The sequence below is a fragment of the Podarcis filfolensis genome, assembly GCF_964270895.1.
Source record: "Podarcis filfolensis genome assembly, chromosome: 4".
NCBI lineage: Eukaryota > Metazoa > Chordata > Lepidosauria > Squamata > Lacertidae > Podarcis > Podarcis filfolensis.
Window position 1 is genome coordinate 59,871,232 of NC_139607.1, and position 19,272 is coordinate 59,890,503.

At 39.9% G+C, this 19,272-nt stretch overlaps 1 protein-coding gene and 1 long non-coding RNA gene across 8 annotated transcripts in view; one reads left to right on the forward strand and one right to left on the reverse strand.

Moving 5' to 3' along the window:
* LOC310761622 overlaps positions 1-19,272 on the forward strand; it is a 140,307-nt gene that overhangs the window by 40,624 nt on the left and 80,411 nt on the right. The window lies entirely within an intron of this gene.
* ROBO1 (roundabout guidance receptor 1) overlaps positions 1-19,272 on the reverse strand; it is a 573,037-nt gene that overhangs the window by 5,559 nt on the left and 548,206 nt on the right. For all 4 annotated transcript variants that reach the window (XM_083611370.1, XM_083611369.1, XM_083611372.1 and 1 more), the window contains 4 exons: positions 18,221-18,365; positions 17,770-18,021; positions 15,201-15,607; positions 10,585-10,737 (listed from right to left, as the gene is read on the reverse strand). In XM_083611370.1, the coding sequence (XP_083467496.1) occupies positions 10,585-10,737; positions 15,201-15,607; positions 17,770-18,021; positions 18,221-18,365 (957 nt within the window). The remainder of the gene's footprint in view (positions 1-10,584; positions 10,738-15,200; positions 15,608-17,769; positions 18,022-18,220; positions 18,366-19,272) is intronic.

Below are 19,272 nucleotides of genomic sequence, written 5' to 3' on the forward strand. Positions count from 1 at the left end.
GGAGCAGGCTTGGGGAAATGCAAGGCTTGCAGAAGTACAAAAAAATCTTGAGAAAATAGACCCCTAAGTTAGTGGGGGGCGGGAGGGGGGCTTCCAAATCAATCTAGTGACAACAGCATGCACAGAGTTCTGCTCATAGGGACAGCCTCTGCATGTGTTTCAGGATGGCTGCAGAGATGCCTAGAATGTGTGAATAGTACTGGGAAGGGAGCGAGTGTGGCTCTGCTCTCCAACCTCGCACAATTATAGTTACATGTTCCTGAATACATGGGTAAAACAAATAACAGAATGTTCTTGTTAATGTAAAGTCATCAAAGAGATTTTATAATTCTTCTTCTGGGATTACTTAATGTTACTTTTTATTAACTATCATGTTAACAATTTTATTGACATCTTTGTATGGGTTTATAGTTTTTTAAAGTTAGAAAAGGGGTGGGGGTGTGAAAGAAAAAGGATATGGAGCTCAACCGTCATTGTAAGCCCCTATCCGTGCTTCAGATGGTTTCGGGGCTTGAACTGGTTTATATAAAGCAAAATGTAAAAACATATTGAAATATTGATAAAAATGGATAGTTATTTCATTGTATGAAACATGGCAATATAAGCCAAGGGCTTTCCTGGGTGCAAATATTACTTTAAAATAGTATTCATTGAAATAGGGAAAATGTCTTGATTGTAGGTCTGTATGTTGGATATAAACTTGGCAAAAAAGATATATGGCATTCAGAAGCAGACAAATGTGACACTTAAGGCAGGGAATGAAAAGTGGAGCACTGAAGCTTAAAAGAACCTAACAATGTTCCTTTTTATATAGCTTTCGAATATAAAGAACAATTTTTTTTTTTAGAAAACAGACTTTTTTTTTAAACAGCTATGTGTTCTTCATGCTATTTCTGTTCCTTCATTAACAATTAACAGCTTAAAAATAAAAATGCTGTTAAGTGATGCATAATAGCACACATCAGTATCATAAAAGTACAGAAAGGCTTCAAAGCCCACTTGAGGAAAGTAAGATACAAGGCTGCTTTGCATCAAGAGCACTGGTTGCCAATGACAGGTATACATCAAAAGGAGCAGGCTGTGGAAAATGGGTCCATGAGAGGTGTAAATAATAGTCATGTGCTTGTAAAGCATTCATCCCAAGTGCATCTATTGCACAATGAGGAAGAGTGAAATTTTAAAATCCCTGCTCCTGCAGTTTGCAATAAATGTGTCCCAAAAAGGAAATAACAATGCTTTATAAATCTCAGAGCAGCTGTGCCTTCCATTTAATGGGTCTGTCAGGTATTTCCTGTCAGCCAACATGCACAAAGGGGGAAGAGAGCCAGTGAACACTACTGTAGAGATTAAAATTAAAAGAACACAGATATAGTTTGGCTATGAATGTACCAAGAAATATAAAAAAGGGCAATGAAATAACAGGAAACAATTCTAATAAACCTGTGACAATTTCTCCACAGCAACAGTGTCTATAGGGCATTTATTAGTAGAAAGAACAGTTCTCCACTTTATTTTACATATGAATAAAAGTTTATTATACAGCTGATGAGAAAAAAATGAGCCTGGCTTTTTGTTATTGGAAGCATTGATATGATGCAAACAGATCTTGAGGATCAGCACTAAAACTTTCAAAAACTGTAAACCATTTAAACAATTGTTTTAAACAATTATATGGTGGGTATGTTTGTGTGTGTGTGCGCGCGCACAAACACACACTCTATATAATTGTGCTTAACGTGGAAACTATTGTTTACTGATCCATAATATAGATGTAGAGAGCAAAAGCGAGACACCCACTCCTACAAACTATTGGTGGTTTCTGTCCTTGTACCCTCTTGTTACAATGGTTTACTGTCGTACTGCCCTTGCAAACGCCCAGTAGCCTTTTAGAGAAAAACTTGCAATACTTTTTAAAAGTGTCTGTGCCATAGGAGTAGTTCCAGTGGAAGACATAGTTTGCATTTAAAATATTTTAATTCCTGCTGAAAGAGGCTGGAACTGTAAGCCTGCTATATACATAGGTAAATTTAAAGGTACCCCTGACCGTTAGGTCCAGTCACGGACGACTCTGGGGTTGCGCGCTCATCTCGCTCTATAGGCTAGGGAGCCGGTGTTTGTCCGCAGACAGCTTCCGGGTCATGTGGCCAGCATGACTAAGCCGCTTCTGGCGAACCAGAGCAGCGCATGGAAACGCCATTTACCTTCTCGCCGGAGTGGTACCTATTTATCTACTTGCACTTGACGTGCTTTTCAACTGCTAGGTGGGCAGGAGCTGGGACCAAACAACGGGAGCTCACCCCGTTGCGGGGATTCAAACCGCTGACCTTCCAATTGGCAAGCCCTAGGCTCTGTGGTTTAGACCACAGTGTCACCCGCGTCCCTTGCTATATACATACACACACTTTATATTATGGCAAGCAACTATTCCAATATTTAGAAGTTTAAAAATAATTATTCTCCAAACTGTAGTTGAGCTAGGTAAAAACCGGGCCAGTTTGGAGTCCTAACTTTCCTGGAGGAGATAACACCCCATCCTGCTCAGTGATACCTGTGATTTTGTTGATTAAAATGAGTAAGAATTAAGTGACTGGAAAGATGATGATTGTGTGAAGAGTTCTTTACTTCCAGAGACATAGCTGTGTTAAGTACCGTATTTTTCACCCTACAGGACGCACCTTTTCCCCTCCAAAAATGAAGGGGAAATGTGTGTGTGTCCTATGGGCGAATACAGGCTTTTGCTGAAGCCTGGTGAGCGATAGGGGTCGGTGCGCACCGACCCCTCTCCCTCTTCAGGCTTCAGAAAGCTCTGTGCAGCCCTAGGGAGCCCGGCGCAAAGCCGCGCCGGGCTCCCGAAGGTTGTGCAGAGCTGCCTGCGCTCCCGGGCTCGGCGCAGCTCCGCGCAACCCCCCCAAAGGTTGTGCAAGCTCCCAAAGCGATGCCGAAGCTGCGCTCAGCTTCAGCATTGCTCTGGCTCCTGTTCTGGGGGCTAGGGTCGGGGGAAGCTCAGGCTTCCCCCACCCCAGCCCCGCGCCTGGGTGGGTGGGTGGAAATAATTCCCCCCCTTTATTCCCCCTCCCCAAATCTAGGTGCGTCCTATGGGCCGGTGCGTCCTATAGGGCGAAAAATACGGTATGTGGCATTCTACTCCACAATAGCTTATGCCAGAATAAATGTGTTAGCCTTTAAGGGGCCATAAGACATTTTCATAGGTTAATAATTATGTAGAAGGACCTTCGAAGTAGCTTTACTCAGCCTTACACAGCAATTGCCCCGTCCAAAATGACTCTTTATACAATTATGAAAAACACAAGTGCTCTTTCTTTTTGGAGTTATGGAGAAAATAAGAAAGACAAACATTCTGTAAGCAAATCAAGAGTAGTGCCAGTTCTAGAGATTTGGGTTAAAGATAGGCCCTGAGTCTTAGCTGGTTAACGTGTTACTGTGGTATAATATAGTCCTACAGATTTTGCTGGAACTTGAGCTATCTTAAAATTTCACTGGATAGCTATCTTTAATTTTAGATGTTATTGTTTAATAGAGCTATCAAACTGTATCCAGTGATGTCCTCTGGCTTGATCCCATGGAAGGTTCCATCAGCAGAGTTCAGATGGAGACAAATTTTGCTGATTCCCCACACCCTCTGTTTCAAAGGATCCTACAAACCTTTGGAGCAGGCTAGGAGAAACACTGAGTGCTGAAGGGGGAATTGGTAAAAGGCACCTATCTCCCTGTACTGCTGATGGAGGCCCTACTGAATCAAAGTGCCTTCCATCAGTGGAGAGATGCCACTGGATGCAATTCATCATTTTGTTCATAAATCCCAAGGGATGCACCCATCTCTCAAATGCTTAGCTCTTACAAAATTCTGAATATATTTTAAATACATTAGTGTCTGATTGCACAAGAGTCTACTTAATAGGCTGGAGACAGAAAAACAAGAAGTGCCCAACCTTGCAAAAAGCTTCTTGGGCAGGCAAGACCTTGCTAATTCATTTTAATAGAGGAAGACCAAGCGCACATTGTTCTGTACATGCATATTACCTACTTTTCCAATGAACAGAAACCATAGAATCACATAGGAAGTCAGTAAGGACACCCAGATGTCCCCATAATTATGGCTCCTTTTTAAGGAACTAATGTTGACTTTTTTAAGGAACTAATGTTGACCAAGAAGAAAGACTACTGATAATAAAATGTGGTTGAAGATAGCCCATGTAACAGTAATAAGGACAGGCATTTAAAAATTAGGCAATCTCCAACTCTTCAATTTAATGTATAACCAGGGGTATATTGTGACACCAGTGATTAAACAGAACGCTGATAGTATTTAAAGAGAAAGTGGCCTAGTAGCAATTTTATTAGTTAAAAATACAATTTGATGTATGCCAGTAATGACCACCACAAAGTGATATGCTCTTTAGAGAAAGCTTTATCACAACCTGCAGAGAAGGTAGAAAAACTTTCATTACAACCAACCATTCCTTGCTGAGAGGAATCCTTCAAATCAAAAAAGGAAACTTTTCAGAGGTCAACGCTATTTCACCCCTGCAGTATTTATTTAACAGCTCAAATCACAGAGAAAATCCAGAATCAATCTGCCTTGTCTGCTGCAAACTGGCACACTTACTTATTAAAAAAGAAAATGGAGGCCTCCATGGTGAGAAATAAAAAATAAATCACACAGTGACATCAAACCAATATATGGAACCCAGAGGTAACTAGAAAAGGTCAGCTGTGCTCAACTATTTCATTTATACATGTCTGCATATAGCTGCTGCATTGTTGCCCGCTTAAAGAAAAACAATTAACCGATGCTATTTTATAGCATATCCTACAGGGAAAATCTTCCTTACGTGAATTTTCAACACTTTAAATGAGAGGCTATAGGAACCATGGGAAAAATAATTTTGGGGGAGGAAAAATCAACCCAGCCGGCAGTTTAAAATTGAAAGAGGAAAATGCAAATAGATATGTGAAATAATTCCAAGTGTAAGAGTCAAAGAAAATTAAAATAGTTTCATATAAGATATATTTTCAGTCTAAAACTGGAATGTTGTATATTGTTATACATTATTTCCACTTCTAAAACAGTTTGAATTTCTTAGCTGAGTGTACTTTACATGTAAAGATATTGCAGATTTGTAATTTTCCATTATTTTATTGTCTTGTTTTATATTTTTATATTGTTGTAAACTGCTGTGATATATTTTTTAAGATACAGTAGTACATATAGATCTATATATAAATATATAGATCACAAATCCCTTGAATCAGTAAAAATGTGTCAATCCAAAACCCATGAAGGCTATTTCTGCCTGTATAGTAACCAACTGTATTATTTTTGGTGTCTGTTTGAAACATTTTTGTTAAGGCAAGCATATCCAACACATAGATGTTGACATGTTTTATTCTCCTTTTAGTTTCCTTCTCTTTTCAATTGTTTCTAAAATGTTTTAATAACTCATTTTTAACTATTTTAGTCATTATTTTAATATTTCTTGTAAATCACATAGAGGTTCTGTTGCAGTCAAGCAGTATATAAATTTTGCTAAAAAATAAGTAATAAAGTTTTTGCTCAGCCCAAAAGTTGTGGGCCCAGGCACATTGAGCCCATGGCCAGCAGAGAGGCCAAGACACAGATATAATAATCATAGGACACCCTCTTGGGATTTGAACAGGCCACAACCTTTTGATAACAGATGTCAGTAGATTTTGGCATGGGCATTGGGAGTGAATCCTGACTCAACCAACCCGGCTACTGGTTGATTGTTTGGCAGGGTGGATTCTGGGTTATGGATCACCTTATGGTATACAGTTGGCTTCCTCAACCTTGGCTCTCCAGATGTTTTTGGCCTACAACTCCCATGATCCCTGGCTAGCAGGACCAGTGGTCAGGGATAATGGGAACTGTAGTCTCAAAACATCTGGAGGGCCGAGGTTGAGGAAGCCTGTTATACAGCAAATCAGGGCAACCATCCAAGATCACAATTTTAGGTGGAGTGCTATGGCCCATCAGCCCTTGTCTGGGCATCAGACCTCTTCTTGGACCCTGATTCCTTGGAGTGGAGGGCATAGGGTTCCTGAGCTTCCCCCCATCAGCCACCTGAGCCATTTCATCACCAAATGGTATATTAATTTTGCTAAAAACAATAAGTAAATTTTAAAAAATGCTGTAACAATTTCCGTCCTTAGAAAATTTTGAAGACTGCAGTTCCCATAAAAATAATTACACTTTACCTCAGTGTTTGACCTTGTGAGAGCTTGCATTTAGTGATAGAATAAAATCCAAACAACCCTAGTTCAAAGACTTAAGCTTATGATGGCTTTTTCAAATATTCCATGGGATCTGCCATTCTCAATTAACAAATTTGTGTCTGTTGGTAAGTTTCCACCAGTTTCCTTAAGAAAAGGGAAGCCAGCTGGTTGTCTTTAACTTCTAAATAAAAATTTGAAGGGGTTTTTACCAAATGAGAATCCAACATGTAAATTTTGTTGAGCTGAACCATATGAATTTCTTCATTTTCAATATTTTATTACCCCCTCAGAAAGTGTCGTGTGTGTGTGTGTGTGTGTGTGTGTGTGTGTGCAGTATTTTGCAACAATTAATGAAAATGTTGGAGGTATATTATGGAATACTAAACAGAATGGAATACTAAACAGAAGAGACTGTTGTGCAGCAGTAAAAGCTTTTTAAAATCCAGGTGTTTGTTCCATTCTGCTCAGCAACAAGGTGAAACAATGAAGTGTGTGTAATGTGCCTTTATATACATTCATTGACTTCACCATGTAGCCAAATCTGATTGGTTATATCGGCTTGTGGTAACATCAGGCTCGCTTGAACTCATTGGGAACACATAGCAATAATTTTTAAAAATCACTGAAGGGGCAGCCTTTTGAGGAACAATAGCTGTGAATAAGCACAAAAATGCTGACCTTTTGTGGCCTTTGAAATAATAAAAAACCATAAAAAATAAATTAGCCCAGCAACTGACACAACATCCAGCCACACAGAATTAGTGATGGGCAAGCACAAAAGTCATGAAATGAAAACTAATCATGCGCTGTGAACATTACTGGCTAACACTTAGGAATAATTACAGGCCATCCCTTTGCTACCTTCCTCCCACCAAGGCGAGGAAAGCTTTGAGGAAAAGTGAAGGTAGTAGCAAGTAGAAGAGGTCCTGTGTGCTTCACTGTCCCTTGGAAAATCATGTGTGTAGAATATGTTCCTGCCAGGGTAATAATGATGCTGGGGCTTGTAGTCAATTCCCATCATTCCCAGTGTCAAAAGAGCTTTTAATTTCTTTTCTAGTTACAAAATCTCAATGTAACTTCCTATAAAGGTAAATGACGCAAGTAAATTGTTCAATGAAGCATCAAATATATTGAGTATGCCTAAGAGTATAAACTAAATTCAGAAAAGTTAATACCACTTGTGGGCCCCCAGTCTTCCACAAACCACTATTAAATAAAACTTGTACAATAGCAAGAAGAAACATTTATTATTGTCATTATTTATTGGTCACTTTTTGCCATGGCAACTCAAAGTGACTTACAATATTTTAAGCAAAACCCATGCCCCAACTGCAACATGTGAGGTTACAGGGAACCAGGCAGAGGGCCTTCTCAGTAGTGGCGCCTGCCCTGTGGAACGCCCTCCCATCAATGTCAATAATAAACAGCCATCTGACTTTTAGAAGACATCTGAAGGCAACCCTGTTTAGGGAATTTTTTAATGTTTGATGTTTTATTCTGTTTTTAATCTGTTGGGAACCCCTCAGAATGGCTGGGGAAACCCAGCAGGATGGGCGGGGTATAAATAATAAATTATTATATCATCATCATGAAGCTATGGAGCTGCTCCTTCAGTGAGAGTATAACTTTCTCAAGAGCAGGCCACCTCCCATCCATCTGGTCTAAGGAACCACCCACTAAGAGTGCCTCAGCCGTATCAGGATTGATCTTATTGGCTGTCATCCAGTCCATTACTGAAGTAAGACAGCAGTCCAGCATATCCATTGCCCACATCTGCAGATGTAAAGGAGCATATTGCTGAGAACAAAATTCCACATGAGCCCACTCTGTGGTTTCTTGCAGATGTCAAACAGCATGGGAATAAAATGGAAACCTGCAGAAGCCCACATTGAAGGCTCCCTGGGCCAAACACCACTCCCCAAGCATCACCCTCTGAAAAAGAACATCCATGTAGGACTGGAAGTATATTGCTAAACGTAGAAATTTTAGCCAATTTTAGTGACAGTGTTGGCCCCACAATGTAATAAAATGAAGCTACTTGCTTTAGTTGGCACCATTGGAGGGGGGGGGAGAGATAGGATTCCCCCCCTCCCAGTATTGGCCCTAGTGGGGGTTGGCAAGTGGAAAATGTCATTTGGGCTCCAATTCAAGCATCAGAAAAGCTTGAGCTGGACCAGTAAAGTGAATGAAAAATAAAGAAAATGTTTGCTAAACTTTGGTTAAATACACAAGTTAATATGATGAAGTAATCAGTATCCTCCATCAAAAGTATTATTATCATCAAAAGGCTGGTCTGTAGCAAACACTTTTGCTTTCCTGTAGATTACTGCATTCATTGTTGAATAGAAGTTTTTTTTAAAGCACTGCTCTTATTCTGAAAAGAAATAAATCTCAGCATGTCATCAAATACAAGAAACTCTTGGGTAACTAGTAAAGGTCAAATGTTTCAAACATGTCTGCTTTACTGTTTCCCGCTTAAGGGAGGGAATTAGTTATATGATGCCATACCCTGTTGAACACAGGTATTACTTTAATGCACTTGCTGTCTGCTTTACAGTGTGATAGATACTCTATCGAAAAATAATCAAATAGCCAGTTTTTATTACTATTTCAATTATCAGAGAATAACTTCCTGTTGCTACATGGCTTACATATTCTGGACCACCTTATCGCACACAGGTTCAAGGAAATTCATGTCTAATTATAAAATGTGCTAAAATAAGCACATGCACGAGAACACAAACTACATACTGATTAAGTTTATCAGAACAGCTGCAATTTTGTAAATTACAGTGCTATGCAGACTAGCATAGTATAAAAACTTTTAATAGAAAATTACCAACAAATGCAGCTCAGTTATTTAATTCTTTTAGAAAAAAACCCAAAACCAAAATAACTATATAAAGCTCTGGACAAGATTTCCTTTCTGGTATTCTAGCCAGCACAGATGTTTTCATATCACGGTTTGATGCTTACTCAATTTTTCACATAGGGGCTCCCACTTAAAACTAATAAACCTGTTAAGACATCTATAAATTCTCACAAAAAGCCATTACAAGGGTTCCATAAATATAAACTTAGTGGCATAGTTCTGGGATTTATACCATGCATTTCTCACTTTCCAAAAAGCAAAACAAAAAAAACCCCTCCAAATAAACAAGCATGCACAAAACTGCTTTAATAACCTCTTGAAATCAGATAATATTCTGACAATTCAGTTTCAGTGACAAAAGGAGCCTGGGCAGAAGCCAAGAGGCCCAGGTGCATTGTGTCATGCCAGTATTTAATGTAGTCTAATATCAGATAGATGCTAGTAGAGAAAATACTCAGAATAAAGTACAGATAATAGCATGGACAACCACTCATTGCAAAATTACTTTTGCTCATCATGCTGTGCGCTTTGTATTAAATTTTTCTGTCAAGTGGCAGGAATCACAGGGAGAAGTGGCTTGAAAACCCCTTCTTGTAACCCTCGATAAGTATCTATAATATTAGGCTTTCATATGATAATGGCAAATGATGCCCCTCTTTGAAAAATTTCTGACTGGTAATGAAAGTCCTAATCAGATTGTTGTTGTTGAGAAGCAGGAGGTGGGGGAATGATGCCACTGCTGCTGGCAACCCCTCCTCTTTAGTGAATTTAGAAAACTTGACAAGATGGGTAAATCTTACATGAATTTCCAACAAAGCCCTTTGGTTGTTTTATAAAACTGAAAGGTGGTGGTTTAATAAAAGCTGGCCCTCCTGAGGCATTTTCATTAAAGGCTCTCTCTAGACAACATCACAATGTTTGCATTATCCTTCTATACTCCCCAGAGAATACAAGCATTACCTTTTCAGCAGGAGTCGATATTGTGTGTGAAGGCATGAGAGGAGATGATTAGATTCTGCCTTTTGGTGCACAAAGTAACCTCTTGGAACAATACTATGGTTAGGATTAAAATTCAACGATTTTGCTGCCTGCTATTTTAATGCTAAATTGTTTCTGTGATGGGAAAAATTACACTACGGAGGATTTATTTTAATGAAGATTTTAATCTCATGCATGTATTATTTTCCACTATTGTACCCATTTGCAGTCTTCTCTCAAAAAAATAGTGACAGTTAATGGCTGATTAGGGTATTAGAGAAAACAAATGCACTTTTAATGTATGTGTGTACAGGAGACTTCAGGACAGACTGAAAACAGAAATGATGCTTACGATAGACTATGCTGAATATTTATAGCATCAGGAAATGCCAGCCACCTTTCACTTAATGTAACACTGTAAGCTTTGCAAAAATACAGTATTTGCACTAGAAGTGTGCACATCTGAACATAGTGTTTACCATCTGTGTAGAGTTCTCTTCGTAGATGTCCTTGCTGGTGCTTTTGCTTTTTGACAGGTCGTACCTTCTGAATTACAGCAGCACTCATGTTGCTGTCAGTAGAGACAGGGCTAGTGGGTCTGGGGCAGTGCGAGGCATGGTAATGTCTACGACCTGGAAACAAAGAGGCACACAATGTTATAATTTGTTACTTTATCTCTGAAACTAGAATAGTCTTTCGATTCTGTAAATAAAAATATAGGTATATAATTAGCATTATTTAGATTCAATGTCACATTAATATAAACATGCAAGGCTTTTTTTTATCCAGAACTTTTACAGAGCAAAACACATTTAAATTGATAGGAACAGCACCAAGATAATCACTGTACTATTTAACATTTATATATAATTTTCAAGTGTTCAAATGATTTCACATGCATTATCGATTGCAGTCCTTTCAACAACCCTGCAAGGTAAATCAGATTATAATAACTCACAACATTCTCAAGCCACCTAATTTTGGACAATTGTCATATTCCCTGAACCCTGTATATATGTATATACCATTAAAGAAAACCCTCCCTGTGCCTGCCCGGTTCTTCCACCTGATCTTCACCAACCCTAAGTTTTGGTACTTGTCACTAGGGAACAACTGAAATTGTTGCCCCCCCCCCCAATGAAGTTTTTGTTGATATATTTGTTATCAAGTCCCAAGGCTTAGGATTTCTTTGCTGCTGCTACTTAAAGTGTCACCAACAATTACCATAGTTTATGAATTGCTAAGACAGTTTAGATTGTATTTACTTTTTGGCACAAAATAAAAATGCAGTGGTTTTTACCATTGAAAAAAGCTAGAGAGAAAAAGTTATAAATACTGTAGCATGTTCTTTCTTGTGGGTGGTTAGATTCATCACATTTTTATTTCACTTCTAAGTTGCTTCCATGATAAAAGCGACCTGACAAGGCACCAGAGAATCAGGGGGAAAACCAGAGTGTGGGGAAAGACTTGCAGGAGGCACACAAGGTAACCCATAGCAGATTTACACTTGTGCTTCAACACGAAGGTGTCCCTTTTGTACACCAGAGGACTCACATAGGCGAGACATGCTATGACTGTTTATAGTGTGGGAAAAGGTTGTTTAGATGTTTCCAGCTTAAAAGGTTAGAAGCAAGTAAGGAAAATATGGGAGGCGGTTTCCTCACTACACATAGCTTTTTTCTTTCTTTTTATTTGCTAAGTATTAGAAAACACAACTGGGGACTATCCCATTGAGGAGACTGCTTAGATTCCAAAGGAGAGCCTAAAAAATCTAAAACTATATACACCAGGCCATGCCTTGTTTATTGTTTATTTATTGACATGATCCACTGCTAAAGTTTTACTGGATCTTTTCCATAGATTTTTATGGTAATGTGTTGCTCTTTCTTCTTCTGATTTTGTGTTATGCTTTTAAAGCTTTTTTAAAGTAGCTTAAGAGAATCTTTATATAGCAAGTGACTAATAAATTAAATTCATTGTCATTGTCATCATTATCATCGTCTCATAGAGGCCCTTATGAGGTCCACCATTTTATCCTCAGCTATGAGGTTGGTAATAATAATAATAATAGTAATAATAATAATAATAATAATAATAATAATAATAATAATTTGTACTCCACCCATCTGACTGGGTTGCCCCAGCCACTAGGCTAAGAGAAAGTGACTTCCTGAGTTTAATGGCTGATCAAGAAGGGTAACATGGTCCAAGTCCAACACTGTAACTACTTACTTTAGAAAGAAATGCCCTGCAAAGTACATGCACTATACTATACTTTTTGACCAGCCTTGCCACAATCATTAGCCATAACAGCTGCAGTGGGGTTGGCATCCCCCACTGCTGTGTGAAAGTGCTCCAACTGCCAGTTACCTAGGAGTTCAGAGCTGAAGGAAGAAATGTTCTAGCTTTTCACATCATTCAGGTGACCTAGGGCCATTGGGAAGCTCTGCCACCTGCCTCCCAAGGGCATCATGGGAAGAGGAGGTCAACCTGGCTTCATCCTGGAGCAGTTGCTCCAATGGTTTCCTTTTCTTTTTCCTCCCCATTCCTATTGCATTGTACCCCTTAGATTCCAAATCTGATGGCAAGGACTGTCTTACTGCTTAATATATGTACAGCACTTAGGAAGTGTGATTGCCTGGTGAATTCGTTTTACTGAAATCATGGAGATCACATAACAATTCCCCACATCAACTCAATAAAGCATAGAGTTGCTGACAAGAGGCCCCCGAGGGCTTGTGTTCACAAGAATATAGAGGTACCACTTCTATTAAAGGGAAAGGAGAAGCCGTTCCTTATGGAAGAGTGGAGTGAGTGTGGGTGAGTAAAACTACCGTATTTTTCGCCCTATAGGACGCACCTAGGTTTTTTGGGGGGGGGAATAAAGAAAAAAATATTTCCCCCCCAGGCACAGGGCTGGCGTGGGGGAAGCCCGAGCTTCCCCCGACCCCAGCCCCCAGAACAGCCTATCTGCAAGCTTAGGGCGCCCGAGGCTTCAGCGCGCCCGAGGCTTCGGAATGCAGGCAGCTCTGCGCAACCCTCCGGAGCCCGGCACGGCTTGGCGCCGGGCTCCAGAGGGTCGCACAGAGTTGCGCGGAGCCCGGGAGGGCAGGCAGCTCTGCGCGACCCTCCGGAGCCCGGTGCAGCTTGGCGCCAGGCTCCAGAGGGTTGCGCAGAGCTGCGCGGACTCCGGGAGGGCAGGCAGGTCCGGGAGGGCAGGCAGCCGCGCTGGGCTCCGGAGGGTCGCGCAGAGCTTCCTGAAGCCTGGAGACCGAGAGGGGTCGGTGCGCACTGACCCCTCTCGCTCTCCAGGCTTCAGCAAAAGCCTGTATTCGCCCCATAGGACGCACACACATTTCCCCTTCATTTTTGGGGTGGAAAAAATGCGTCCTATAGGGCGAAAAATACGGTAGTAGTTCTTCCTCATTTAGTACTATGATGCACAGTGAATTTCATACCTTATAAAGGACCATTCTGGGGAGGGGTTGTAGATCGGTAGTGGAGCATCCACTTTGTATGCAAGAGATCTGAGATACAAATATCTGAAACCCTGGAAAGCTACTGCCAGTTACTGTAGTCAGTACTTGAGCTACATGGATGTAGTTTGGGTGTAATCTTCGACACCTCCCTTTCCATGGAGGCGCAGATTGCAGCTATAACAAAGGCGGCATTTTTCAAGCTTAGCAGTTGGCTCCTTACCTCTCTCGGCCTGACCTAGCCACTGTGATCAACGCGACGGTCACCTTCAGACTGGATTATTGTAACTCGCTCTACATGGGGCTGCCCTTGAGACTGACCCAGAAACTCCAGCGGGTGCAGAATGCTGCAGCGAGACTCCTTACGGGGTCTTCGCTGCGAGATCACATTCACCCGGTGCTATACCAGCTGCACTGGCTCCCGGTGGAGTACAGGATCAGGTTTAAGGTGCTGGTTTTAACCTTTAAAGCCCTATACGGCCTAGGACCCTTGTACCTACGGGACCGCCTCTCCTGGTATGCCCCACAGAGAAACTTACGGTCTTCAAATAAAAACATCTTGAAGGTCCCAGGCCACAGAGAAGTTAGGCTGGCCTCAACTAGAGCCAGGGCTTTTTCGGCTGTGGCTCCGATCTGGTGGAACACTCTGTCACAAGAGACTAGGGCCCTGCGGGACTTGACATCTTTTCGCAGGGCCTGCAAGACAGAGCTGTTCCACCAGGCCTTTGGCCAGGGCACAGCCTGACTCCCTCCCTCGGCAATCTTCGCGGAGCTCTGGCCCAATGGTTGCCAGTGGCTTGAATTAATTAATTTTATAATGAATGATTTTAGAGTGTTGTTTGTGCTGTACTTTTGTACTGTTTTATTGTTGTTAGCCGCCCTGAGCCCGGCTTCGGCTGGGGAGGGCGGGATATAAATAAAATTTATTATTATTATTATTATTATTATTATTATTATTATTATTATTATGGATCAGTGGCCTCATTTTGTGCAAGCAACATTCTGTGTTCTTAAGAAATAGGGTAGAATAGCACCAGTGATGTTGCTCCTGGATGGAGACAGGTTTTTCTCCGCTTGTTCCCTACTTTACTTCCTTTGGGGTTGGGGGCAATCATGTTCTTTGCTGCTTAGTCTTTTATTTAGTCCTCTTCCCATTATAAGCTTGTTTTGTTTTTATTGTTTGCACAGTGTGTATGCGTGTGTGTATTTTGGTACAATATTTTTAGCTGTGTTTGTTGCAGCCTATTTATTGCTTTTATGAACATATATTTTAAGTTTGCACTGTTTTCATGGGTTGGAATGATGAGGGGTGTTGTTTAAGCTTAGGCTCCTGGCTAAGTTCTGTAAGAGAAAATCATCTGTGCAGTGTGTACTTTTGAAAAGTACTCATTTGAACTGAAAGTGTAGTACAGTTAAAACAATCACACAAGCATGATGGGCTTTGCTGAGATGGCTATATACTATAAGGGAATTTCTATTACTCTCTATATGAAACTTTGACATGTGCACAGGATTCACATAGGGACAGTATTTCAGAAGGATTTGCTTAGGATTACAGCTAATCATTTATCAACTGGGAATCCCTGATTAAATATATGATAGCAGTGAAGAAGCCTCACCTCCCACAGCATCCTGCATTTGACGCCTTGCTACCTTGAGACCAGCATATTCTGCTGCTGCAGCAACAGCCTGTGCAAAATCTGCATCTGTAAAAAAGGATCCATCTGATGAGCTAACACTAGACCGTCCACTTGAGATATTGTCATCTTCTGAGGCTGAACCCCATCCATTGATCATGGAACCTGTCACAGAGCTCTCCAGATCTCCTACACTTGAGGCTGGCGTCTGTTCAAGACCACGCAAAAGAAGCCTTCTGTTCTGCATCTTGGCCACTTCCATGTCTGCTTCATCCTCCTCTTCTGGTGCATCAGTATCCATGTCTGATACAAGAGGTCCTGAAATGTAACCATAGGTATGTGGCGGAGAGATAGGTCTTGGAGGCGGAGGAGGGCTCACAGGCTGACGTCTGTGTGTGAAAAAAATAGTTAGAATGGTTACAGATTAACAAAACATATATTCAGTTATAATTTCCTATTTTATTGAGTCTTGAACTGATTTTTATTTCTTTTAGAAACTGTAAATAGTTGACTACTGAAGTAGAAAAGTAATATCACCTTCCTTAATTACTAGAATACAGACTTTTTTTTAATTGGTTCTTAAACTGTTATAGGAAACACTATTCTGAATTCAGTGTTGTCAAATGTACAGTGGTACCTCGGGTTAAGTACTTAATTCATTCTGGAGGTCCGTACTTAACCTGAAACTGTTCTTAACCTGAAGCACCACTTTAGCTAATGGGGCCTCCTGCTGCTGCTGCTGCGCCCCGGGGGAGCACAATTTCTGTTCTCATCCTGAAGCAAAGTTCTTAACCTGAAGCACTATTTCTGGGTTAGCAGAGTCTGTAACCTGAAACGTATGTAACCCGAGGTACCACTGTAGTTGACTTAACAGATAGAGTGGAACCAAATAGAATTTAGGGGGATTACTTGAGGTGTGCCCTGCTGAACTACTTGCTATAATTTGGGCAGCGGTGCTCACATAGTCAGGCACCCTGCTTCAAATGCTCACCCTATCCTTAATGAAGGGTACATGATATGCCTGGTGAATCAAGCCAAAGATCTACTCTAGCACCCTGTTCTCTTCTGTGGTCAGCCACATGCTTCCAGAAAGCCCACAACCAGTAAAATTTCTGTTTGGTTCCTCCCTAGGAATTGATATTCAGATAAATATTCCCCTCATCTGGATGGTGCATATAGCCATCAAGACTTATAGCCACTGATGAATCCATTGTTTACAAAAAATTGTTGTATTCTTATTCAAGGTACAGTCAAACCTTGGTTGTCGAACATAATCCATTCCAGAAGCCCATCTGTGGGTTCCGATTGGCTGTAAGAGCTTTCTGCACTCAAGTGGAAGCCGCGTCGGACGTTCGGCTTCCAAAAAACGTTTGAAAAACGAGAGCATTTACTTATGGATTTTTGGCGTTTGGGAGCCGAAACGTTCCAAAATGGAGGCGTTTGGGAGTCAAGGTTTGACTGTATCTTTTAAAAAATGAACTGGATATGAAAACTCATAATGTCATTTTAACACAAAATGTTATATAGCATTATGGATAAAAAGTTATAAAGTTTTTTTTAAAAAAATTCATTCTCTCCATATGGTTCATTTTTTAAAAAATCTACCAAAGCAAAAAAGTTCCAGTCTTCACCTTCTAATCATTTTACTAGCGTTACCTGTACTTACTCAGTCTATGACTTTTTTTTTAAGACAGTGTGATCAGAAGCTTACACAGTTTTTTAAAACAGCAGAGTCCCATGGCATCTTACATGTCTTAATAAATTTATTTTTATGGCATAAGCTTTCATGGATTAAAGTCCACTGTCAGTATGACAAAAGTTTCAACTAGAAATGGGAACAAAGTGGCAGTTATGGAAAACGTATTGAAAATGTGACTGAGGTGGTATTTCATACTGTAAAGGCTATCAAGGATGCTTTATAACGTGTCAGAACTCCACTTGAAGTACCATGAAGAAAATGGTACTTTGCCCACATATGGAGGGAATGTAGCCATACCAGGATTTTTTGGAAAGGTATAAGGGTCTGCCATCTACAAATGAATCTAATTTAATGTTGTTAGATCATATTAACCAGCTCAAAAAGAAATATCAAATACTATTGGTATTATTTGTTGATAACCACTTAAGATAATAGCAGGAAAGTCCTGGGAAACAATTAAACTTTGAAAATTGGCCAATGAGTAAGGAGAGTAAGGGACATTATGAATAAAATTACCTGTTACAAACATGTTTGGGAGGCAAGAATGCAAATTTTCCAGCCAATCTAGTAGCCTTTTATTTTGCATTGGAATAAAAAGAAAACTACGGATTTGTTCATTATGACATTTTACATCCAGATAACAGACTATGTAACTACTCTTTGGAAACACTGTTTACACCATGGTAAATGAAGTGCTACTCTCCATACTGAATTTTCATTAAGATATAACATTAGAAGCAATTTAATGACACATTTGTTTGATTACTGCTGGTTGTGTTGCCTAACCCCAACACGTTTGCCTTATAGAACTAGTTTAAGGAAGTTCCTTCAGAATGTGCTTTGGTAACATACCTCCGATCTTGTGGATGCTGCAAATGTCCCATTTCCTCCTGGCAATCCTGTAGCATTGGCTGGAGTTCTTCTTGGGGGGAAGGCGTTAATGTAGCAGTAGACTGATGGCTGTAGGACACTGCTGCTGGAGATGAAGCTGCTCCTCGAACTGGTGGTGTGGGACCTCGTTCATCCTCTTCCTCTTCCTCTAGCTCATCCTGCTGTAGATACATTCTTGCTGGTGGGATTGGACATGGGATTTCCTGGTCATAGCTAAGGATTAATTTAAGAATATGTGAATTACAATACTGAATACATTCATACCATGTTTGGACCAAATTAATATTATTTCTTGAGTCAAACTGAAGACTCAGTTCCATACTAGGATTACAAATATTTTTATTCAGTTAATTAAGTGAATCTGGACCACTGCGTTGGAAAAATTTACTGATGAATTATTCTTTTATCTTACCTTTCATTTACAGATAGACTGTAGTCTTCACTATTACTGTGGGGAGGAGGATGTACAGGGGGAGGTGGAAGAAGGTCTGCCCAGTTCATACCAGCCTGTTTGGATGCCTTGGGGGTTCTAGCACCCTTCTTGTGCCCTTGACTCCCTATGAAGAAATATATTCATATTGTTATAGCCCATGAAATAAATTGTTGATCAGTCCTTTAGGGGACAATTTTCTAAGCGATTTAACAATGTGACAAGGTGTTAATTGAACGAGTATTCACATGTTTAGGAGTTTCAAAAAGAACATACAATATTCCAGACATAGCTTGTTACAAATTTTGAATTCTGTAGAACTTAGTAAGCATGTAAATGTCACTAATAAGTCAGCTTTTATACACTGTTGTAGTACATTTCAGTTAAGAAATACACAAAGAATTGAATTAATAAATGGCTAAAACATATGTAAGATTAAGGTCACAGAAACCCAAGTGAAAACAATGTCAAAAATAAGTATTATTAGAATATGGATTTATATTAAAATAATAATTATTAGAACTGACTTTGTCTTTCGTTGCCTATATTTGGGAACAGTCTCCTTCACTTTTTTGCTAAAATATGGTAAATCCATAAATGAACTGTACAAGCAATATAATTAAAGAATATTTCTACAGTTTTTAATTGCATTACAGATTATCATCTAAGTATTAAACAACAAAAAGATGCATTGGATATATATTCTCCAAAGCGCCCACCCCCCAGTTTATTTTTTGAAGCCTAATTTTGGGTTCACAATTGACAGAGATATGATCTATTAAAGGTTTCCCTGTTACATTAATGAATATATGTAATTTATACTTGTCCACTGAAATGTTTTAGGCACAATGAAATTACTAAATTCATTCCAAATGGCAGGTGCAGTTGAAAATAATTACTGGAAGAATTAAAAAAAAAAACCACAATAAGAAGAGCAGAAGAAAGTATGGGACAAATGTTTTCAGCTACTCTTGGTAGAAAATTATAGCTTACAGTAAAATGATACAAGCTTTAGCCATCTGAGTATCTTGGGG